Source organism: Gorilla gorilla, chromosome 9, assembly GCF_029281585.2.
Source record: "Gorilla gorilla gorilla isolate KB3781 chromosome 9, NHGRI_mGorGor1-v2.1_pri, whole genome shotgun sequence".
In the NCBI taxonomy this organism is placed as follows: Eukaryota; Metazoa; Chordata; class Mammalia; order Primates; family Hominidae; genus Gorilla; species Gorilla gorilla.
The window spans coordinates 24,600,504-24,625,729 of record NC_073233.2 but is presented as its reverse complement, the minus strand read 5'-3'; the positions used below and the strand labels follow the sequence as shown (position 1 = coordinate 24,625,729).

The following is a 25,226-nucleotide window of genomic DNA, read 5'->3' as shown; positions in this document are numbered from 1 at the left end:
TTAACGTAGTAAGTAAAAGACGGACTATTCAACAAATGGGATTGGTACAAATGGGTGACCATCTAAAATAGCATAATGTTGAAAACATACTGTATATATTACGGTAGGACAAATTCCAAATATGCTAAATATTTATAAACAAATAAGGAAGATGATAATAATAATATTAACATTATCTGGTGAATCCATGGAAAATTCTTTTATAGCCCAAAGTAGGGAAAGCTGCAACAACAAGGATGGAACTGGAGGTCATTATGCTAAGTGAAATCATTCAGGAACAGAAAGACAGACATCACATATTCTCACTTATTTGTGGGATCTAAAAATCAAAACAATTGAATTCATGGAGATAGAGAATAGAAGGATGGTTACCAGAGGCTGGGAAGGGTAGTGGGGAGGGGGGAGTGAGGGGAGGTGAGGATGGTTAATGGGTACCAAAAAAATACTTAGAATGAATAAGATCTAGTATTTGATAGCACAACGGGGGACTATAGTCACTCATAATTTAGCTGTACATTGTAAAATAACCAAAAGAGTATAATTGGATTATTTGTAACACAAAGGATAAATGCTTGAGGGGATGGATACCCGATTTTCCATGATGTGATTATTACACATTGCATGGCTGTACCAAAATATCTCATGTACCCCATAAGTATATACACCTACTATGTACCCACAAAAAATTTTTAAAAAGGAATGAAATAAAAACATTTGAGTTTAAGAAAACCACAAAAAAATAAAGTAGGGAAAGCTCTTCAAATACTATGAAATTGAGAAAACAACTAAAGAAAATATTAATAAAGACAAGAACATAAATAATTTCTTTTGGCAGAACATAAGCCACCATAATCAGAAGATAAATAAGCTGGAAAAAATATTTGTAACTCATATCCTAGATAACATACTCATTTTCCCTGTATATAAAAAGTTTCTCTAATGTGATAAATAAAAACACAATAAACCAGTAAAAAATGACTACTTTGATATGAAGGTATGAATTCACAATTCCTAGAAAATAGAAATAGCTCTTAAACATGTGGAAAGATGTGAAACCAAAATCATAATAAGAGAAATGTAAATTAAAATTACTTTGAGTTTTATTTTACTCACAATTTCAAAGACCAAAAAGTTTGAGAGTATACTGTGTGAGAGACAATGTGGAACCAAGTTCTTTCACTCATTTCTGGTGGGAGTAGAGATTGATACAGCCCTCATGGAAGGCAATTTGCAACATATAAAAATTTATAAAATCTAGGGCCAGGCACGTTGGCTCACGCCTGTAATCCCAGCACTTTGGGAAGCCGAGGTGGGCAGATCATTAAGGGTAAGTGGGTCTAGACTAGCCTGGCCAACATGGCGAAATCCCGTCTCTCTTAAAAATAGAAAAATTAGCCGGATGTGGTGGCGTGTGCCTATAATCCCAGCTACTCAAGAGGCGGAGGCAGGGGAATCGCTTGAACTCCGGAAGTGGAGGTTGCAGTGAGCTGAGATCATGCCACTGCACTCCAGCCTGGGGGACAGAGTGAGACTCTGTCTCAAACAAACAAAAAATTTATAAAATCTGATACTTTTTCACCATGGAGTTTCTTCTGTAGGAATTTATCCTAGAGATATATTTGTACATGTGCAAGAGACATATGTACAAGGTTAATAAATGCACCATTATTTGTAATATCAAAAGGTTAATAACTGTCAAAACAGCCATTAATATTATATAAATTATGGTCCATCCATGCAATGGAATACTGTGTAGCTGTAAAAAAAAAAAAAGCAACAAGACTGATATGGAAAGACTTCCAATAAATAGTAAGTTTAAAAGAAAGTGCAGAATAATACATATTTATATGAAAAAAGAGATTTTATGCCTCAAAGGCCTTCACCCTTGATCTTCTGGTGTTATTCCTGTCCTTGTATTCTCCCAGAATCATTACCTCATCCCATGACTGGTACAGTCAAGTCTTGCTTGTTCTGTGTCCTTACATTCTTTAGAGAGAAGTCACAAGAGACAAGCAAACATCTCTTTTGCTAATAATATTGATCACTTCCTACAACGTAATATCTATGTGCAATTTTTTGGGAAGACCTCCTACCAAACCGTTAAGAATGGAAGGACACAAAGAGAAGAAAGTGGAGAAAGACCTCTGTCTTCCCACACTGGATTTTGCAAATACAACTCTTCTGTGATACAGGAAACTAAAAAGAGGGAAAAGTGGCAATTAAGAAAAACTGCCAGAAAATAAAGACCTTGATGACCCAATTTGGAAAACTACTTCTAGATAAGGAAACACTATTACCCAATATGTTAATTTTTAAAATACCCAAAGAATTGAGCAAAAAGGACTTTGGCAAGGCAGGTTGTTGGATTTAAAACCGTTCTCCCATTAATGCCAAAGCCAGCAGAGGTACCAACTATAGCTCCATGGCCAGAAGGTACCAGCAGCTCTGCCTTTACTGAAATTTCAGCTGGAGAAAGGTCCACAGGTGAGGTTTCTTCCAAGGAGTAATTTCTCTTATTTGACTCTTTTGAGATCCTTTTCTCACATAATTGTCAAATTTCAATTGGAGAGAAACTGTGTTTTCTACCTCATTACGGGGTCAGTGCTGAGGAGAGTAGGAACTCAGGAAATGCTTCTTGATTGACTTTAGTCTGCTGTATTGGGTGACAAATTGACCACAGACCAAATAACACGTTGGAATCCTCTTATTCTTTCTAGAGATCTGGGCTGAGAATTAAGGGTTTATGCTTCTTCTTAAAACCCATTTCAATCTTTCATGCAGTTATGATTCTCATACAAGCAAATGGAAATGGGGAATTAGTCTTTCAAATTCAGTCCTTTGGCTGGCACAGTGGCTCATGCCTGTAATCCTTTGGGAGGTTGAGGTAGGAAGATTGCTTGAGGCCAGGAGTTCGAGACTAGCCTGGGCCGAACATACATACCAAGACCTTGTCTCTACCAAAAAAAAAAAAAATTAGCTGAATGTGTTGGTGCACGTTTGTAGTCCTTAATACTCAGGAGGCTGAGGTGGGAGGATCACTTGAGCCCAGATCGAGGCTGCAGTAAGCCTTAATCATATCATTGCACTTTAGCCTGGGCAATAGAAAAAAAAAAAGAAAGAAAGAAAGGGAGGAAAGAAAGAAAGGAAGGAGAAAGAAAGAAAAGGAAAAAAAGAAAGAAAAAAAGGAAAGAAATTCAGTCCTCAAAACATAGATCTGTGTTTTTTTTTATGATTCTCTGCCCCTGTCTTTCTTTCTCTTCAGCACAATGAGGCTTTTCACAGGCATTGTTTTCTGCTCCTTGGTCATGGGAGTCACCAGTGAAAGCTGGTGTTCGTTTTTCAAGGAGGCTCTCCAAGGTAAGAACTCTGGAGGATGGAGGGCACATACCCAGGATTCATTCTGAGCAGGGGCCACATACTCACTGGATGTGAGTGCTCCTTAGAGAAGCCACACAGAGGTCAGAACAGGAGTGTGGTTTTCTGTATCTGTTTCTTCCTCTAGGCTGGTCTGATTTATCACCCTCCCTTGGGGTTTCCAGACGAGAGGTTAAAGGTGTTTTGGGCCCAGCCTGTACTCTTGGTGTAGAGTGCAGAAGGATAAAAACTTCCAGGGGGTGATCTCCCATTGTGGAAATTTACAGATGGCATATTTCTCAGGGCATGATGTTTATTTAGCTCATCCACCTCTGGGAATATACTGAGTTCACAATTATACTCCAAGATTGAGACATGCCTAGCAGAGAGTAGAATAATAGTGCTTGCACAGAGAAATCCCATCCTGTACCCAAGCAAATGGCCAATGCTTGGGATGCAGAGCTCATGAAAATTAAGCCCTAACTTCTATCCATAAAATAAAAAGAGCAAATTTCTACTGATTAGCCACAGGAGGGCTGAGATACGGCTGGGAAACTGACTTCTGCCATTCTGGATGGGAAACGAATCTTATTGACTAGCTGTTAAAATGGGAAAACTATGTTTGTCAGGTTATGCAATACTTTGAACTTCATGTGTTGTTATTAATTTTGTAGTTGAATTTTTTGTAATTTTTCAATTGAAATTTTATAAATTTTCATTTTTTCTGCATTTTGTGCTTTTAAAAATTATATTCTCTAAATAGTTTTTAAAAAGTTTTGGTAGCATGTGCTAAGTTTTTCTGCACGTAGTAGAGAATATCTTTTCCCTTAGGTCAGTGTATTTCAGAATTTGTTGTATGGTCCACCAGCATTTAAATCGGCTGGTGTTTGTTTTAAAAGTACACTCCTGAGCCTCTTCTCATAGTTACTGAGTCAGAATCTTAGAATTGAAGTGGGACTAGGAATAGCATTTGAAAAACTCCCCAGGTTACTTTAAGCACAATGCCAATGAGAACAACTGTCTTGGGTTTTTCTGTCACCCAGTGACAGAATCTGTCAGATGCTTGGAGAAAACTCTTGCTAGTAGATCTGGAAAACATAGAATGAACATAAAGCATGCATCAGAGAAAGGACAGTCATGCCATGCCAGAGATAAACTATTTGACAAAATTACAGACACAAAATATACATGAAGTTAGTGAGAAATATCCCTTAGAACACAGTACATAAGTAACAATTAAAACTATTTATCACAGCTTTTCTTTTTTCCAAGTGAGTTGGTTTAAAGAACTCGGTAACACGTAAACCACAGCAGAACTCAAAAATATTTATTGATTGAACAACACAGGCACTGATAGACATTTTCTATAGCTCTTCCTGGCTTAGACCTGTTTCAAACATCTATTTTTCCACTAATCTTTTTAAAAACTTTAAAATGATATATAACTTACATATAGTACACAGTATAGCTTGATGAGGTTTTTACACATACAAACATCCATATTACACCATCAGATCAAGATGTCAAACATTTCACACACCCCGGATGGGTCTCTCATGCCCTCTTCCAGTTAACAACCTTCACGAAAGGTAACTCCTATTCTTACCTCTATCATTGTTGATTAGTGTCCCTGTGTTTGATCTTTGAATAAAAGAAATCATACAGAATATGTCTTTTGTATCTGGCTTTGTTTCACTCAACATTATGACATACTAATATACATGACAGTATTTGTCATGTGTATTAATATTTTGTTCTTTTTCATTGCTACATAGTATTCCATTGTATACTGATATCACAATTTATCCTACATTATTGGATAATTAGGCTTTTTAAAGTTTTATACTATTATGGCTAAACCTGTAAAAAACATTGGTGTACATGTACTTTAGTGTACATAAGCCCTCGTTTCTGTTGTGGGTATACACTCAGGAATGGAAATGTAGAGTCATAAGGTATAGTCATGTCAATTTAGCTTTCGTAGATACCAGCAAACAGCTTCCCAAAATTGTACCAATTTACACTTCCATGAACAATTATGAGAGCTGGGCATGATGACTCACACTCGTAATCCCAGCACTTTGGGAGGCTAAGGCAGGAGGATCACTTGAGGCCAGGAGTTTGAGACCAGCCTGAGCAACAAAGTGAGACCCCATCTCTACCAGAAAAAAAAAAAAAATTAGCTGGGTGTGTTATTAGGTGCCTGTAGTCCCAGCTACTCAGGAGACTGAGGTGGGATGATCACTTGAGCCCAGGAGATCAAGGCTGCAGAAAGCCATGATCACACCACTGCACTCCAGCCTGGGTGACAGAGGGAGACTGTGACTAAACAAAACAAAAACAAAACCCAAAACAATTATGAGAGTTCCAGTTGTTCCACATTTTTGCCCACAATTTATATTGTCAGTTTAAAAAATTTTTATCATTCTGTTGGGTGTATAGTGGTATCTTATTGTCACCACTGCCCTTCACTAATAGGAACAGGAATCCAATTTGCATCAAGTATTCCAATATGCTAGGCATTTTATGTATGTTACCTCATTTTATCTTCTCATTCAGTCCACCAGGGAGGTAGGTATGATTCCCCCCAACTGAAGAATGTGGAAACTGACACTTAATTGTCAGGGCAGAGAGTTAAACATTTACATTCACGCCCTTCATAATAAGTCTGATTATCCAGGTCCTATGAAGCTCTCTCAGGTCATTCCACCTCATCACGTACTGCCCATTCCCTAAGCTTTCTTGTGCCATTTATGCCCATAACAGTCAGATTTATTCAAGTCCTAGTTGTCCTCACTCAGCTGGTAAGGATGTATTTTTCTTATGGGCTATGGTAGATGTGCAGCCCCCTCCTCTTCTCACCAAGTCCCTTGTAATGTCCCTGGATCTTACATCTGTAGTACTATTCTCCATTGTGACATTCCTCACATGAGCGTCCCCTCTTTGTACACAGTACACACAGACCCATGTAAGATGTAGCCCAGGGCATGACAACTGCCAACCAATTTACTTCAATGTAATCCATGGAAAAGCACCTTCCTTACAGTTACTCAGGGAAGCTGTTCACAGGAAGTAATGTTTATCTCCACGTATGATTTCAAAGGATTATTTTGTCAAGGGCCAAAATCTGGAAATCAGTGGAAAATGTTCATTTCTACATTTCTCCAGTATGTCACTGGGTTCATTTTTGTCATTTTTTTTCTTTCCAGGGGTTGGGGACATGGGCAGAGCCTATTGGGACATAATGATATCCAATCACCAAAATTCAAACAGATATCTCTATGCTCGGGGAAACTATGATGCTGCCCAAAGAGGACCTGGGGGTGTCTGGGCTGCTAAACTCATCAGGTAACACAGATTCCCGGGGACTCCAGTGAGAGGCCAGCAGTGCCTATCTGTCTTGAGAGTCAGGAGAACCTGTGGCTCTTTCCCCTCCTCCACATACTCCTGGGGTCTGGGTGGCTGGCAGAGCCAGAGCAAGGCTGGTGAGGACATGTCTCCTTTCACCCACAAGGGAAAGTAAGAACTGAGGAGAGGTCTTGAAAGCACACTGTTGCAGGGGCTGGGTGCAGGTGCTCACGCCTGTAATTCCAACTCTTTGGGAGGACAAGGTGGGAGGATCTCTTGGGCCCAGGGATTTAAGAGCAGCCTAGGCAACATAGCAAGACTCTTATCTCTACAGAAAATAAAAGAAATTAGCCAGGCGTGGTGGCATGCACTTGTAGTCCCAGCTACTCAGGAGGCTGAAGTGGGAGATCCCTTGAACCCAGGAGGTCGAGGCTGCAGTGACCCATGGTTGAGCCACTGCACTCCAGCCTGGGCAACAGAATGAGACCCTGTCTCAAAAAAAAAAAAAAAAAAAAAAAAAGGGAAAGCACTCTGTTGCAGAGCGCAGAAAGTATCAGCAGACTTAGGCCTTTGCCCAAGAAGATTGATAGTTTTCTTCCCCTTTCCTTGAGTTTTCCAGCCTCCTCTCAGTCATTCCTTGGGTGGGAGAAGAGGAGGGAGTTAGCAGGTGGAGCTGTCTCAGGTGAGCAGGTGAGTCAAGAGATTAATCTCCTGTCTCCTTTCTTTGGGTTGCAGCCGTTCCAGGGTCTATCTTCAGGGATTAATAGACTACTATTTATTTGGAAACAGCAGCACTGTACTGGAGGACTCGAAGTCCAACGAGAAAGCTGAGGAATGGGGCCGGAGTGGCAAAGACCCCGACCGCTTCAGACCTGACAGCCTGCCTAAGAAATACTGAGCTTCCTGCTCCTCTGCTCTCAGGGAAACTGGGCTGTGAGCCACACACTTCTCCCCCCAGACAGGGACACAGGGTCACTGAGCTTTGTGTCCCCAGGAACTGGTATAGGGCACCTAGAGGTGTTCAATAAATGTTTGTCAAATTGAATTTGTTGGTGGAAACTGGGAACATTGAGGCAGACTTTCTGGGAAGAATGGTCATCTGAGGCCATATGGAAGATTAACAGCACCATGGCAGATGAGCCTGTGACTGAGGGGGACCAAGGACTCCCAGCTGGCCTGTAACTATGCAGGCTCCTCACACGACCCAAGCCAAGCTTCTCTGGTCATTTTCGGCCCCAGCTTCCCCTCCTGAGTAAGCCTAAGCCGGCAAAGCACTGACCATCATCCTGGGCTTCTGAGTGGCTGGAGTCATGGCTCTGGCACAGCCCTGGGCAGTCTTCCATCAGTCTCCTCTGTAACTCAGATCGGACTTCTACCCCCAAATCCCCACTTCCTCTTCAGGGCCTCACAGGTTATTTTGTTGCAGTTTCCAGGCCTCTCTGTATACAGACTTTGTACTGCCCAATTCATTGCATCCTGTCCACTCTCTGCCTCTAGGCCTTGTCCCCCAGTGACCTCTTTCCTTATGGAGAAGGTACATTGTGGGCTGAGTGCGGTGGCTCATGCCTGTAATCCTAGCCTTTTGGGAAGCTGAGGCAGGAGGATTGCTTGAGCCTAGGAGTTCAAGACCAGCTAGGCAACATAGTGAAACCTCATCTTTACTAAAAACCAAAAAAATTAGCCAGACATGGTGGCATGTGCCTGTATTCCCAGCTACTTGGGAGGCTGAGGCTAGAGTACTGCTTGAGCCCAGGAGGTCAAGGCTGCAGTAAGCTATGATCACTCCATTGTACTCCAGCTTGTATGACACAGTGAGACCCTGTCTCAATAAAAAGAAGGTACATTGCTTAGAGAAGCCTAATCCTAGGAGTTCTATCCTAGAAACTGCTATCTTGGACTCTGGTTTATTTCTTTCTTTCTTTTTTTTCTTTTTTTTTGAGACAGAGTCTTTCTCTGTTGCCCAGGCTGGAGTGCAGTGGCACGATCTCAGCTCACTGCAAACTCTGCCTCCCGGGTTCAAGCAATTATCACACCTCAGCCTCTGGAGTAGCTGGGACCACAGGTGCGCACCACCATGCCCGGCTAATTTTTGTGTTTTTAGTAGAGACGGGGTTTCGCCATGTTGGCCAGGCTGGTGTCAAACTCCTGGCCTCAAGTGATCTGCTGCCTTGGCTTCCCAAAGTGCCGGGATTACAGGCCTGAGCCCCTCTGCCTGGCCGACTCTGATTTATCTCTTATCAACACCTGTGCCTCCCCTGACTCAATTTTTAATTTGTCCCGCTCATTTTACCTAAGGAATGACTCTCCTGTTGGTTTTCCTTATCTTTATTCTCATTGGCTTTTTATTTTTTTTTGACAGTCTCCCTCTGTCAAGCAGGCTGGAGTACAATGGTATGATCTCGGCTCACTCAACCTCCGCCTCCCGGGTTCAAGTGATTCTCTCACGTCACCCTCCCGAGCAGCTGGGATTACAGGCATGGGCCACCACACCTGGCTAATTTTTGTGTTTTTAGTACAGATGGGGTTTCACCATGTTGGCTGGGCTGGTCTAACTCATGGCCTCAGCTGGCCAAAGTTCTGATAATATAGGCCTGAGCCACTGCACCTGGCCGGCATCTCGTTGGCTTTTAGTTCAGATAAAATTCTACTTCCTGTCCTAAAGGGGAAGTGAGATATTTAGATAGAAAACACAGTTTAGTAAGAGCCTCAACAGAAGCACACACTGGTGGCAATCCAAATTTTGCTGGGGTATGGCAAGTCAGCAAATAGTAATTAGAATAGCTGCCATTTTTAATTCCAATTGCAAGACTGTGCCCTACAGTTTAAATACTTTATCTGATTTAAGCTGCAGAGAAGGCTTTGATGTTCTCAGCTGGATAAACTGAGGTTTAGAGAGGTTTGTGTTTAGGACCTTCTCCAAGGTCACATATGTAACAGGTGCAGAGCCAGGACTGCAGGCTGGTTTGTCTGACTTCAGAACCTGTGATACACTGAACAAGGCCAAGAGGTTCAGCAGTGGAGACCCCTTTCTTCTTCTTGGATCTCCAGCACTTGGTTTAAATGGCCAGGTGAGCCCTTATGCTTGGGGAAATGCCTGACTTGTTTGAGAACAGGCACCACATCTTGTTCATCACTGCATGCTTAATGCCTAGCAGGGTCCAGGCACTCAGTAGTTGCTTTCTGAATTAGATTATCACATTGAAAACCTACACTTCAACCCACATTACTCTTCACTCTTGCACATTGTCTTCTTCCTCTTAATAAGTCAAACTTGTTGAAAGTATTGCCCATCTACACACCTTCTGATTCTTCACTTCTGATCATATGTTAACCCACTCCAGCCTGGTCTCTGTCCCCACAACTTCAGCAAAATAACTTTGTCACCACTGACCTCCGTGCTGCCAAAAACAATGAACATCTCTCTCTTATCAGTAGCCCTGTGAGCAACATTCAACGCAGTTGCCTTCCCCTTCCTTCCTGATATATTTGGTCTCTTGGCTTCATAATACTACTCTTTCATCAGCTCTAAGTAGCATAATATTACCCTCTACCTCAATTCTCCTTTATTTCCTTAGCTGGGCCTTTTTTTATCTCCCCAAACTCTGTGTTCTTCAGACTTGGCTCTGGGCCCCCATTCCTTATTTCTCTATGCTCTCTTTCACAAGTCTAAATAGTACTTATATGTGGATGGCTTTTAAAATTATATCTCCCCCTGCAAACCTCATTTCTGAGCTCCATGCTTGTACATCCAACTGGCTACTTGACATATCTACATAGCTGGCTTCCAGATATCTCAAACTTAACGTGTCCCAAAATGAACTTGAGTTTTCCCGTCAGAACTCTTCACACTCCAGGTTTCTCCATTTCAGCTAATGACATGGCCATTCTCTCTGTTCCTCACACCAGATAGGGGAATGTGTTGATGCTTCCCTTCACTTTACCCCCACATTCAATCCGCTGGATGTGAACTTCCAAAGTTAATCTCTAATCCACTGACTTCCTCTCATTTACACCTTCATGCTCCTGGCTACATCATTTCTCATCTGGGGTACTGCAGTAGCCATCTAACTAGTCTCCCCATTTTCTTTTCTTTTCTTTTTTTTTTTGAGATGAAGTCTCGCTCTGTTGCCAGGCTTGAGTGCAGTGGCACAATCTCGGCTCACTGCAACCTCCGCCTCCTGGGTTCAAGCGATTCTTGTGCCTCAGCCTCCCAAGTAGCTGGGACTACAGGCGCCTGTCACCATGCCCAGCTAATTTTTGTACTTTTAGTAAAGACGGGGTTTCACCATGTGGGCCAGGATGTTCTTAATCTCCTGACCTCGTGATCCACTGCCTCGGCCTCCCAAAGTGCTGGGATTACAGGCGCGAGCCACCGCGGCCGGCCAATTATTTAGATTATTAAAGGTCACTGCAGTCCTGTTTCAAGCTCCAATATGGTGTCTGTTTTAAAGCATCCTGCTCCGCTATTGTTGGCTAGATTGTAGTGGGAGTGCTGGGAGGGGTGACGGTTAGAGACTCTTTCCCCGCTCCTCTGGCACCAGCATCTTAGAGAAGGGTGGGGATAGACCAGTTCTGAGATGTCTTTCTATCACACTTCTCAGCCTCAGGATTGGGAAAGGGGAGAGATGTAAAGGAGGGGGTAATCATTTTGGCCTCACCCTGGTTTGATGTGCTTCTAACTGATGCTGATATATATTCTCTACTGATGTGGAGGTCTCTACTGAGATGGTGGTCAGGATTCTTCCTGATGTGAAATCCAGCTCCCTCAGATATGGGGGTGGAACTGCCCAGAGAAGAACAGCTGTGTCTACGACTGGTCCTGAAAGTGGTCCTTGTTCCAAGCCCCCTCTCTGGGTAAGGTTTACCTTACCTGGCCCAGCCACTGCTTTCTCCCTAACCTCAGTGGTTGTCTCAATAGACCCACCAGAATGGCTGAGGATCTCTTCTCTTCCTGCCCAGGGGTGCAGAGATCAGAGTTGGGTAAGAAGTCACCCCATCTTCTTTTTAGGCATATTCCACCACTACCTCTTCAAGCTGTGCTGGCCTGGGCTACTCCATCCTTCAGAAATCCTCAGATGAGAAGCAGGCACCAGAATGTTCACACATGATGAGCTCCCTCAGGAACTCACCACACTCCTTTCTGCTTTGATGGGGGCACCAGAATGAGCTGGCATTTTTTGCAGCTCAGTATGCACCCAGCTGGGAAGGCATTTTTCTTTTCTTTGTGTTTATTCATTTTTAATGTTTTAAAAATTCAACTTTTATTTTAGAGACAGTGGGTACATGTACAGGTTGGTCTACATATATTGAACCCAGGTAGTAAGCATGGTACCCAAAAGGTAGTTTTTCAACCCACTCTCCCCTCCCTCCTCCTCCTAGTAGTCTGCAGTATCTATTGTTCCCGTGTTTATGTCCATGTGTGCTCAATGTTTAGCTCCCACATATACATGAGAACATGTGGTATTTGGTTTTCAGCTCTTGTGTTAATTCACTTAAGATTATGGCTTCCAGCTGCATCCATGTTGCTACAAAGGACATAATTTCATTCTTTTTTATGGCTGTGTAGTATTCCATAGCATGTATGTACCACATTTTCTTTATCCAGCCCACCACTCATGGGCACCTAGGTTGATTCCATGTCTTTACTATTGTGAATAGTGTGGCAATGAACATATGAGTATGTAAATCTTTTTGGCATAATGATCTATTTTCCTTTGGGTATACACTTAGCAATGGGATTGCTGGGTCTAATGGCAGCTCTGTTTTGAATTCTTTGAGAAATCTCCAAACTGCTTTCCACAGTGGCTGAACTAATTTACATCCCCACCAACAGTGTATAAATGTCCCCTTTCCTCTGCAGCCTCATCAGCATCTGTTGCTTTTTGACTTTTTATTTTTATTTTATTTTATGTATTTGTTTACTTTTACTGAGACAGGGTCTCACTCTGTCATCCAAGCTGAAGTGCAGTGGTGCAATCACAGCTCACTGCAGCCTCAAACTCCCAGGCTCAGGTGATCCTCCCACCTCAGCCTCCTGAATAGCTGGGACTATAAGCATATGCCACTGCACTTTGCTACTTTTTTGGAATTTTTTTTTTTTTCCCAGAGATGGGATTTTGCTACGTTGCCCAGGCTGGTTTTGAACTCCTGGGCTCAAGCGATCTGCCAGCCTTGGCTTCTCAAAGTGCTGGGATTATAGGCATGAGCCATCACGCCTGGCCTGACTTTTTAATAATTGCCTCTGGCTGGTGTGAGATGGTATCACATTGTGGTTTTGATTTGCATTTCTCTGATGATTAGTGATGTGGAGCATTTTTTTGGTATGTTCGTTGGTCACTTGTATGTCTTTTTTTGAGAAGTATCTGTTCATGTCCTTTGCCTGTTTGTTTTTTGCTTGTTGATTTGTTTAAGTTATTTATAGGTTCTGGATATTAGATCTTTGTTGGATGCATAGTTCGTGAATATTTTCTCCCATTCTGTATAGTGTCTGTTTACTTTGTTGATAGTTTCAAAGAAGATGAAATACCTGGGAATACAGCTAACCAAGGAGGTGAACAGTCTCTGCAAGGAGAACTGCAAAACACTACTGAAAGAAATGAGAGACGACACAAATAAATGGAAAAACATTTCATGTTCATGGATTAGAAGAATCAATATTGTTAATATGGCCATATTGCCCAAAGTAATGTACAGATTCAATGGTATTCCTCTCAAACTACCAATGTTATTCTTCACAGAATTAGAAAAAGCTATTCTAAAATTCATATGGAAGAAAAAAAAAGAGCCAAAATAGTCAAAACAATCCTAGGCAAAAAGAACAAAAGCTGGAGGCATCCCATTACCCAACTTCAAACTATACTATAAGGCTACAGTAACCAAAACAGCATGGTACTGGTACAAAAACAGACACATAAACCAAAGGAGCAGATTAGAAAACTCAAAAATAAAGCTGCACACCTATAACCATGTGATCATCAACAAGGCTGACAAAAACAAACAATGGGGAAAAGACTTCCTATTCAATAAATTGGTGCTGGAATAACTGGCTAGCCATATGCAGAAGATTGAAACTAGCCCCTTACTTTTCACCATATACAAAAATTAACAAGATGAATTAAAGAGGTCAGGCGTGGTGGTTCATGCCTGTAATCCCAGCACTTTAGAAGGTGGGCAGATTTCTTGAGCTCAGGAGTTCAGCCTGGGCAACATGGCCAAACCCGTTTCTACTGAAAATACAAAAAGGTAACCGGGTGTGGTGGTGCATGCCTGTAGTCCCAGCTACTCAAGAGGCTGAGGCAGAAGAATTGCTTGTACCTGGGAGGCAGAAGTTGCAAAGAGCCGAGATCAAGCTACTGCACTCCAGCCTGGGCGATGGAGTGAGACTCTGTCTCAAAAAAAAAAAAAAAAAGAAAGATGGAGTAAAGAAGTAAAGATTTAAACATAAGACTCATACAATAAAATTCCTAGAAGAAAACCCAGGAAATACCCTTCTTGACATTGGCCTTGGCAAAGAATTTTTGGCAGAGTCCCCAAAGACAATTGCAACAAAAACAAAAATTGACAGGTGGGATCTAATTAAACCAAAGAGCTTCTACAGAGTGTTCTTCTTTTCCTCTCTGAATCCCAAATCTATATGAAGAAATCACCAGTCTCCACAAACACTGTACTCCCCACGGACTGACAACCGTGCTCTCTCCCCCATTCCTTTCCTCAGTCTTCTCCTTATATGGACTGGAGGGTGCAATGGGGATGAGGAGGTGGTTGGTTGCTGAAGGCCTACACTGCTACCTCTTCATAAGCCTTGGGGGCTTATGAGATCTGGCTCTACTTCTTGGACGTTCTCTCTACAATGTGGGATACTTGGAGCTTCTTTGGTCTCAGCTGTGGTCAGAGGGAAAAAAAATATTACTCAACAGCTTGTTTTCCAAACTTGGGTCAAAAGCAGCCATCTTGCAATCCTCTAACTTACTAGGTTCACTTTTTACAATCTCTAATTATGGGAAAAAATCCAGGTCCATTCTCAGAGAACAGTATGCTTTATTTCAAACCACATTGTTTAAAACATATTTGCAAAAACTCTAGCCGATGACCTACTTGTACCTTTTGTGAAATGGCTGAGGGAATTTACATTAACTCTAGGCTGGGCTCTATGTGCCTTGTTCCTGCATGATCCGACCTGCGGCGAGTGTGCAATGCACTGTGATCTTTGTTTACTCCTGTTTAGGGTTGGACTTAGTACTGTCCAAATAGTGCCATGCTTCTCTTTAACACAAAGTCCTCAATCTATTTACCTTTCTGGTAAAGATGCTTGTGAAATTCATTCATCCATTTATTTATTTATTTATTTATTTAACATGTATTTAATGAACTCCTAGTATTGGCGGGAACTCTTCTAGACCCTGGGAATACAGTAGGAAATAAGGCAGAGAAGACTAGTGCTCTCATGGAGCTGATGTTTCACTGGAAGAGTTATTATCAAGCTAGTTGATGTAATTGAATTACATTGTGTTGTACATGTATTTGTATATAGGCTATACTACTGCCAAGTTTAGGTTGCAGCTGTATAGCATTTGGTTAATAATCCCAACACTTAATCCTATCAGACCAGATTTGAATTTCAGCTTTGTCATTGACTCTGTGGTAGCTAAGGGCATGACACGAAAACATGCTTACGTTAAATTGCCAAATGAAAACGTGGACTATAAAATGGTAGATATTGTATCACTTGGTGTTTATGTATTCATATATCTATAAACACTTAGAAAATAGATTAGAGACCAAGTATGAAGATTCTACAGTGATTCTCCTCACCCCTCCCCCAATCTTGGCTGATGAAATTAGTATTGCTTTTTATTTTTATCCTCATACTTATTTTGTATTTTTCAAGTTTCCGTCAGTGAACATGTCCACTCAACTAAGACTCGTTCAGCCGACCTATGTCACGGGCACCTTCCCAGGTACTGAATATCCATAGTGAAAAACCCAACTACACTGTTCCTGTCCTGATTGGGATTCCAGTGTTCAGACAAGGACAAATAACAAATATTTTATTTATAATATAGTTTAGAGTTTATAACCCTCTCTCTTTTTCTTTCTCTCTCTCTCTCTCCTTCTATGGACTAGAGGGTGCGATGGGAATGAGGAAGTGGTTGGTTGCTGAAGCCAATTCTGTACACAAACACAACACACATACAACACACACACACATACACATATACACCACACACACACCACATACATACACCACACAGACACACACACCACGCACAACACACATACATAGACCACGCACACATACCACACACATACACCACTCATATACACACACACACCCCCCCCACACCCCATATACTCCATACACACAGCACATACACCACACACCCCCAACACCCCCTCACACACACACACACCACACACACCACACACACACACCACACATATACACACCACACACATACACCACATATACCACACACACACTCTCCACACACAACACGCACACCCCCCCACACACCACACACACATACACACACACACACACCACGCAGCAATACATATGCAAATACATAGGTACACATAATGCATACAAATTAATAAAGATTGCAATGAAATATGCTCCATATTCCAATAATCCTTACTCTGACCTTTTTCCCCCGTGTGATTCGTTTCTTCTCAGGCCTGCTTATCCATCAGGATTAACCAATGGAATTTAGGCAGTTGACCTTGAGAACTAGAGGCCCTACTAATTTCTGGTGAAAGAAGTTTCTTCAAGATAAGGAAGAGAAAATGTTCCATTTTCTCCTGTGGCTGCTAGATCAGCAGTTAGGATAATAAAAGCTGTACTTACAAAAGTTCTTTCTTTTTTTTTGAGATGGAGGTCTCACTCTGTCACCCAGGCTGGAGTGCAGTGGTATGCCTGCAACCTCCACCTCCCGGGCTCAAGCAATCTTCCCACCTCAGCCTCTTGAGCAGCTGGGACCACAGGCATGTGCCACCATGCCCAGCTAGTTTTTTTTTTTTTTTTTTGTATTTTTGGTAGAGATGGGTTTTGCCATGTTGCCCAGGCTGGTCTCAAACTCCTGAGCTCAAGCGATCCACCTGCCTCAGCCTCCCAAATTGCTGGGATTACAGGTGTGAGCCACCACGCCTGGACACAAAAGTCATTCCTAACAGGAATTTTGTAAAACAACAGCGGCAACAACAACAACAACAACAAAAAACACCTCAGAGATTGTTACTGTGTCCTGTGAAACCCTATAATATCTTATTTAATATTTAGACTTTAATCTATACCTTTGAAACAAATCATTATTTTGATGGAATCTACTAGACTAGAAAAAAATGATGTTGGATTGTGCCAAGTTTTGGCAAGGATGTAGAGCTATAGAAATCCTCCTGTACTGCTGGAGCATGTAGATGGGTTACCATCCTGGAGAGCAGTGTGACACTTGGAAGTAAAAGAAAGACATATGGATTAACAATATCACTCTGTTGATATACATGGTGATGGCAATGGTGGCCTGCCTGGTGTGGGCACTGCCAAGATGCTGGCAGCAGCAAGGAAGGCGCAACTGGGCTGTGGGCTCTGTAGAGCCAGAGAGAGCCAGGAGCAGACAGAAGCCTTGCCCTCCCGGGTGTGGCTGCACCTGCCCAAGCTGTGGCTGTGGACCTGGGCATCCCTGTCCTCCCCTGTGCTCTTGGGGGCTGGGAGCAGGCAGGAGCCCCACTCTCCCAGGTGTGGCTGCAGCTGCCCAAGACATGGCTGCGGACCTGGGCCTGCACTCTTGGCCCCCATCCCTGCAGGCTCAGAAGTGCCTACCACTGCTGCCTGGCCTCTCCCCACTCCCGGTGTTCACTCTGATCTCAGAGCAAAGTTGAGGTCAAGCCTGGGCACTGTCATCACCCGGCTGGGAGTGCACACACTTGAGGCAGTGCTGACATGCCAGCCCCCTGCTGCCTCAGCCCCCTCTGGACTTTGGGCATTGATGAGCACAGGAGGGAGGCAAAGGTGGCTGCTGAAGGCAGCTCAGTGATGGCCTGCAGGTGCCCCTCTGCACAAACAGCCTGGGCACCATGAACAGCAGCAGGAGGCAGACAGGCTCCTGGGCGGAAAGGCGCAGGTCCCTGGTGAAGCCCTACCTTCAAGCCAGGGACGGCTGGAAGCCTGGGGGGCCAGGCTGCCAGTTCCATGGACCAGAATAAGAACTTATAGTGCCTTTTCCAGGCCTGTCCATGGCTACCCATGGGCCAATCAGCATGCACTTCCTTCCTTCTCAGCCCATAAAGACCCCAAGCTCAGCCAGACTCAGACACTCCACAGGACAACCAGCTGTGGAGAGGAGCTGCCCACTCCAAGGTCTTCTCTCTGCTAAAAGCTGGGAAGATGTTGGGACTACCAGCAGTAGGAAGGAGCTACCCAATTCAGGTCTCTTCAACTTGATAGGATGACCTGCCTGTGGAGAGGAGCCACCCACTCCAGGGTCTCCTCTAAGATATTCTGTCACTCAATAAAGCTCTTATTCACCTTGCTCACTCTCCTCTTGTCTCTGTACCTCATTCTTCCTGGATGTGGGACAAGAACTCAGGACTCTCCAGACCCGCTGGATAGCAGGACTGAAAGAGCTGTAACACAAACTGGACTGAAACATCCCTCTTGTTCACCACATTGTGGGCAACATGAAGGAGAGAAGAGAGGAGAGAAGAGCTGTGACCCTTCGGGGAGCCCAGACCTAGGAGTTCCCCAAGCTAGGGCTGTGACACCCTCTTTGGGGTTCCATGGTTCCTGGCATCTCCAAGCTTCCAGGTACCACCGTGTTCCCTGGCACCCTCAGTGGAAGCCATTTGCAGTACACCTGGTCCAGCCGAAGCCTCACAAGGAGCCCATGCTGGTGCCTGGAGTTGCCTGCCCCACTGCAGCCAGTAGGCCTGGCTGTCCCCTCGCTCATTCATGCATCCCTTGCCACTCTGTGCCTGGTTCGCCCTTGGCAGGCATGACCTTGGGGCCAGTAGCACTAGCCAAGTGCAGCCTACCAGGCAGAGTGAGTGGAATGAGCCCAGCAGGACTGAGCAAAACTTGGGCAAAGGCACCCCTGGCCACAGAGGTTTCCAGCAGGTGGAGTCTTTAGGTTTTTCCAAATATAAGATTATATAATCTGCAAAAAAGGATAATTTGACTTCTTCCTTTCCAATCTGGATGCCCTTTATTTATTTCTCTTGTCTGATTGCTCTAGCTAGGACTTCCAGTATTGTGTTGAATGACAGCGGTGAAAATGGACATCCTTGTTGTATTCACCTTCTTAGAGGAAAGGCTTTTAGTTTTCCTCATTCAGTATGTTGCTACTTGTGAGTCTGTCATATATGGCTTTCATTATTTTGAGATATGTTCTTTCTCTATCCAGTTTATTCAGGGTTATTATCATGAAGGGATGTTGAATTTTCTCAAATGCTTTTTCAGCATCAATGGAAATTATCATATGGCTTTTATTCTTCATTCTGTTTATATGATGTATCACATTGGTTGATTTGCATATGTTGAACCATGGTTGATTTGCATATGTTGAACCATCTTTGCATCCCAGGGATAGATCCTACTTGGTCATAATGAATGATCTTTTTAATGTATTATTAAATTCAGTTTGCTAGTATTTTGTTGAGGATTTTTGCATCAATATTCATCAGAGATATTGGCCTGTAGTTTTATTTTTTTGACATGTCTTTGTCTGGTTTTGGTATCAGGGTAATACTGGCCTCATAGAATGTGTTTGAAAGTATTTCCTCCTCCTCCTCTATATTTTGGAATATTTTGAGTAGGATTGGTGTTAGTTCTTCTTTAAATGTTTGGTAGGATTCAGCAGAGAAGCCACCAAGTCCCAGGCTTTTGTTTACTGGGGGACTTTTTATTACGGTTTTGATCTTATGACTTGCTATTGTTTTTGTTCAGGTTTTGGATTTCTCTCTGGTTCAATATTGGTAGGTTATGTATGAGTCTAGGAATTTGTCCATTTCTTCTAGATTTTCAAATTTATTGGCATATAGTTGTTCATGATAGCCACTAATGATCTTTTGAGTTTCTGCAGTGTCAGTTATAATGTCTCCTTTTTCATTTCTGATTTTATTTATTTGGATATTCTATGTTTTTTTTTTAGTTAGTCTAGTTAGTCTGGCTAAAGGTTTGCCAGTTTTGTTTAACTTTTCAAAAAACCAACTTTTTGTTTCATTGATTTTTGTATTCTTTTCTTCACTTCAATTTCTTTTATTTCTGTTCTGATCGTTACTATTTGTTTTCTGCTACCAATTTTGGTCTTGGGTTTCCTCTTGTTTTTGTAGTTCTTTAAGATGCATTGTTAGATTGTTTATTTGAAGTTTTTATTCTTTTTTGATTAGGCACTTATACCTATAAACTTCTCTCTCAGTACTGCTTTTGCCGTATCTGATAGGTTTTGGTATGTTGTGTTTCTATTATCATTTGTTTCAAGACATTTTTCAATTTCTTTCTTAATTTCTTCATTGACCCACTGGTCATTCAGGAACACATTGTTTAATTTTTATGCATTTGTACAGTTTCCAAAATTTTTCTTGTTATTAATTTCTAGTTTTATTCCATTGTGGATAGAGAAGATGCTTGATATGAGTTCAATTTTTTTGAATGTTTTAAGAGTTGTTCTGTGACCTAACATATGGCCTATCCTTGAGAATAATTCATGTGCTGAGGAAAAGAATGTGCATTCTGCAGCTGTTGGATAAAATATTTTGTAAATATCTATTAGATCATTTGATCTATAGTGCAGATTAAGTCTAATTTTTTGTGTGATTGATTTTCTGTCTGGAAGATCTGTCCATTGCTGAAAGTGGGGCATTGAAGTCTCCACCTATTATTGTATTGCAGTCTATCTCTCTTGTTAGCTATGATATTTGTTTTATATGTCTGGGTGCTCCAGCATTGGGTGCATATATATTTACAATTGTTATATCCCTTGCTGAATTGACTCCTTTATCATTATATAGTGACCTTCTTTGTTTCTTTTTATGGTTTTTGTTTTGAAATCCATTTTGTCTCATATAAATATAGCAACTCCTGCTCTTTTTTGGCTTTCATTGGCATGGAATATCTTTTTCCATTCCTTTATTTTTAGTCTATGTGTGTCTTTATAGGTGAAGCATGTTTCTTGTAGGCAACAAATCAATGGGTCTTGTTTTTTTTAATCCATTCAGCCACTCTATATCTTCTTATTGGAGAATTTAGTCCATTTACATCAATGTTATTACTGATAAATAAGGAGTTACTTCAGCCAATTTTTTTTGTTTTCTGTTTTGTGAACTTCTCTTCCTTCTTTCTTTCCTTCCTGTCTTCCTTTAGTGAAGGTGATTTTCTGTGGTGATATGGTTTGTTTCTTGCTTTTTATTTTCTCGTATATTTATTGTATGTTTTTTTTGTTTGAGGTTACCATGAGGCTTGCAAATACTATCTTATAACCCATTGCTCTAAGCCAGTAAGAACTTAACACTGTTTGCATGAACAGCAGCAACAACAACAACAAAACAAATAAGGAAAGAGAAAACTAATAAGAACTTTACATCTTAACTACATCCCCCGACTTTTAAACTTTTTGTTGTTTCTACTTATATCTTATTGTTTCTACTTATATCTTATGTACCATCTATGAGTTGTAGCTATTATTTTTGATTGGTTCAGTGTTTAGTCTTTCTACTTAGGATAAAAGCTGTTTACACACCATAGTTATTATGTTATGATATTCTGTGTTTTTCGGTGTACTTACTATTACCAGTGAGTTTTGTACTTTCAGATGATTACTTATTGCTCATTAACATCCTTTTCTTTTTGATTGAAGTATTCCCTTTAGCATTTATTGTAGGACAGGACTAGTGTTGATGAAATCTCTCAGCTTTAGTGTGTCTGGGAAAATCTTTATTTCTCCTTCATGTCTGAAAGATATTTTTGCCAGACTTACTATTCTAGGGTAAAAATTTTCTCCCTTCAGCACTTTAAGTATGTTATGCCCCCTCTCCTAGCCTGTAAGGTTTCACTGACATGCCTGTTGCCATATGTATTGGAACTCCATTGTATGTTGTTTATTTTCTCTTGCTGCTTTTAGGATCCTTTCTTTATCATTTAAAAGTTTTATTATTATTATTGTCATTTTTTGAGACAGGGTCTCACTCTGTCACCCAGGCTGGAGTGTAGTGGTGCAGGCTCAACCTTCTAGGATCAAGTAAACTTCCCACCTCAGACCCCTGAGCTGGGACTACAGGCATGTGAAAGCACACCTGGCTAATTTTTTGTATTATTGCAGAGACAGGCTGGTCTCAAACCCCTGGATTCAAGTGATTCATTTGCATCTGTCCCACAAAGTGCTGGGATTACAGATATGAGCCACTGTGCCTGGACAGAAGTTTGATTATTAAGTGCCTTGAGGTAGTGTTCTTTGAGTTACTTCTGCCTGGTGTTCTATAACCTTCTAGTACTTGGATATTAATATTTTTCTCTAGGTTTGGGAAGTTCTCTGTTATCATCCCTTTGAATAAACTTTCTACCCCATCTCTTTCTGTACCTCCTCTTTAAGGCCAATAATTCTTGGATTTGCCTTTCTGAGACTGTTTTCTAGATCCTGTAGGTGTGCTTCATTGGTTTTTATTCCTTATTCTCTTGCTTTTTTGATTATTATTTATTTTTCTTTCAGACAGAGTATCACTCTGTTGCCCAGGCTTGCTGCAACCTCTGCTTCCTGGGCTCTAGTGATTCTTGTGCCTCAGCCTTCCAAATAGCTGGGACTACAGGTGCACACCACCATACCCAGCTAATTTTTGTATTTTTAGTAGAGATGGGGTTTTGCCATATTGCCCAGACTGGTTTCAAACTCCTGGCCTCAACCAATCCACCCACCTCAGCCTCCCAAAGTGCTGGGATTATAGGCATGAGCCACTGCACCCAGCCTGTTGAGTATTTTCAAATAAGCTGTCTTCAAGCTCACTAATTCTTTCTTCTGCTTGATCAGTTCTGCTATTAAAAGACTCTGATACATTCTTCAGCATGCCAATTGCATTTTTCAGCTCCAGAATTTCTGTTTAATTCTTTTAATTATTTCAGTATCTTTGTTAAATTTATCTGATAGAATTATAAATTTATTCTCTGTGTTATTTTGAATTTCTTTGAGTTTCCTTAATGCAGCTATTTTGAATTTTCTGTCTGAAAAGTCACATATCTCTATTTATCCAGGATAGGTCTCTGGTGCCTTATTTAGTTCATTTGATGAGGTCATGTTTTTCTAAATTGTGTTGATGCTAATAGATGTTCTTCAGTGTCCAGGCACTGAAGAGCTAAAGTATTTATTGTAGTGTTCTGTCTGGGATTTTTTGTACTCAACTTTCTTGGGAAGCCTTTCCAGATATCTGGACAGATTTGAGTATTTTGATCTAAGCTGTATGTGTTTTAGGAGGCATCCCAAGGCCAGTAAAGCTGTGGTTCTTGCAGACTTGTAGAGGTACTGCCTTGATGGTTTTGGACAATATTCGGGATAATTCTCTGGATTACCAAGCAGAGACTCTTGTTCTCTTCTCTTACTTCTCCCAAACAAATTGAGTCTGTCTCTCTGTTCTAAGCCACCTAAAGTTGGGGGTGGCGTGACACAAGCACCCCTGTGGCTACAACCACTGTGACTGGTCTAGGTCAGACCTGAAGCCAGCACAGCACAAGGTCTTGCCGAAGGTCTGCTATAACCACTCTCTGGCTACTGCCTATGTTCACTCAAGGCCCTGGGGCTCTACAATCAGCAGGTGGCAAAGCCAGTCAGGCCTGTGTCCTTCCCTTCAGGGTGGTGAGTATCCTCAGGTTCCAGGTGGGTCTAGAGGTGCCAACCAGGATTCAGGGACTAGAGTCCAAAACCTTAGAAATTTACCTGTTTTCTATTGTACTACAGCTAGGGTGGCACTCAGACCACAAGATGCAGTTGTTCCCACTCTTCCCTCCCCTTTTTAAAGGCAGAGAAGCCTCACCCCGTGGCCACTACCACCACAGGCCTATGGGTAGTACCACCAGACTAATACCAATGTTCCCTTAAAGCCCAAGGGCTCTTTAGTCAGTTTGTGGTGAATGTTGTGTGGCTTAAAAGTCACCCTTCAGAGCAGTGGGGTCTCCTCTGTCCAAGGGCAGGTCCAGAAATGCCAAGAGCCACGTCCTGGAATTGGGCACCCCAACAGCCTGCTCGGTGCTCTACCTCATGTGGCGCTGGTGGCACCTAAAGTGCAAGGTGAAGCCTCCTTTGCTTTTTCTTCTGATTTTCTCAAGCAGAAGGAGTTTCACTCCATCGCCACCACTGCTGGTAATGTGCTGAGTGTCACCTGAAGCAGCAAGTCCTGAGGCTCACTCAAGGCCCTCAATATAGTACCTGGGTATTGCTGCTGGTTATTCAGGGCCCAAGGGCTCCTCAGTTAGTGGGTGATGCATGGCGCCAGGACTGGGTTTTTTCTTTTCAAAGCTGTGGGTTCCCTTCAGGCCAGGGTGTGTCTGGAAATGTTATCCAGGAGCCAGGGCCTTGTGACTCTGACTAGTGCCCTATTTTTCTGTGGCTGGGTGGGTATTCAAGATGGAAGACAAAGTTCCCCCCACTCTTCCCTCTCCTCTCCTTAAGTGGAAGGCTGAATTCTCTTTTGGAATCACAAACTGTGCAGCCTGGGCTTAGGGGAGGGTGATACCAGCACTCCCTTAGCACCCCAGCTGGTGTCTCAGTAATTTGTCTGCCCCTACGTGCCGTCCTTGCCCAGTCCACTGTGTCTGGGCCTGATTCAGCACTAGGACTCATCTAAGAGTTGCAGTCTGTATTCGTCAGAGTTTTCTTTCTTTCTTTTTTTTTTTTTGACTTGAAAAACAAACTTTATTCCAAATTATCCAAAAAAAGTGTTAACTCTGGAACATTTAACAGATTTCATTTAAACTCATATGGTCATAAAACTCAAACTATCAAACAAAAATAGCAGTGTGTGCTTAACCACTTTTAATAATGAACCTTTAAGAGGAAACATTTAGAGACTCCCACAAAATTTGGGAGCCACTAGGCAACATATATTTAATATTAAACAAAGACAGCATTAAAAACTAAAAATCCTCAAATTTCAAGAGAATGCCTGTTCAAGTCTTTGACATGCATTTGCACATGATAAAAGAAATATTTTAATTTAAAAGAAACCAAGTCTGAGTGCTTACCCTTTCTTCTAATGTAATCTCCTGTTCTCCCTTCATTTTATGACTGCATACCCCTCACTCTACTTCATCTGCACTGAACCAGTGTTAGTTCAACATGATTGTCTTCACTCAAAGCCCTCTAGATCCTATTTCATATATCCCATCGACCACCATTATTTCCTTACATGTTTGCACAGCCTTATACTGAGTATTACATTGTAACTGGGCTTGGGAATTTCAGGTATCCAAAGGTAATTATATACACACGTTTCTGTTTTATTGCACAGTTCACAATATAGCCGGTGATTACACAGCCAAACATGTTAAG

The 25,226-nt window shown here is 42.0% G+C and overlaps 1 protein-coding gene across 2 annotated transcripts; it reads left to right on the top strand.

Moving 5' to 3' along the window:
* The first annotated feature begins 2,372 nt into the window (after nucleotides 1-2,372).
* SAA4 (serum amyloid A4, constitutive) lies at nucleotides 2,373-7,747 on the top strand. 2 transcript variants are annotated; one of them, XM_004050780.5, is made up of 4 exons: nucleotides 2,410-2,484; nucleotides 3,263-3,357; nucleotides 6,564-6,702; nucleotides 7,438-7,747. In XM_004050780.5, the coding sequence occupies exons 2-4, from the start codon at nucleotides 3,267-3,269 to the stop codon at nucleotides 7,598-7,600; spliced, it is 393 nt and encodes a 130-aa protein (XP_004050828.2). In that variant the 5' UTR covers nucleotides 2,410-2,484; nucleotides 3,263-3,266; the 3' UTR covers nucleotides 7,601-7,747. The 2 variants fall into 2 exon arrangements, with proteins under 2 accessions (XP_030872246.2, XP_004050828.2); XM_031016386.3 differs by lacking the exon at nucleotides 3,263-3,357 and having other exon boundaries at nucleotides 2,373-2,484.
* The last annotated feature ends 17,479 nt before the right edge of the window (nucleotides 7,748-25,226 follow it).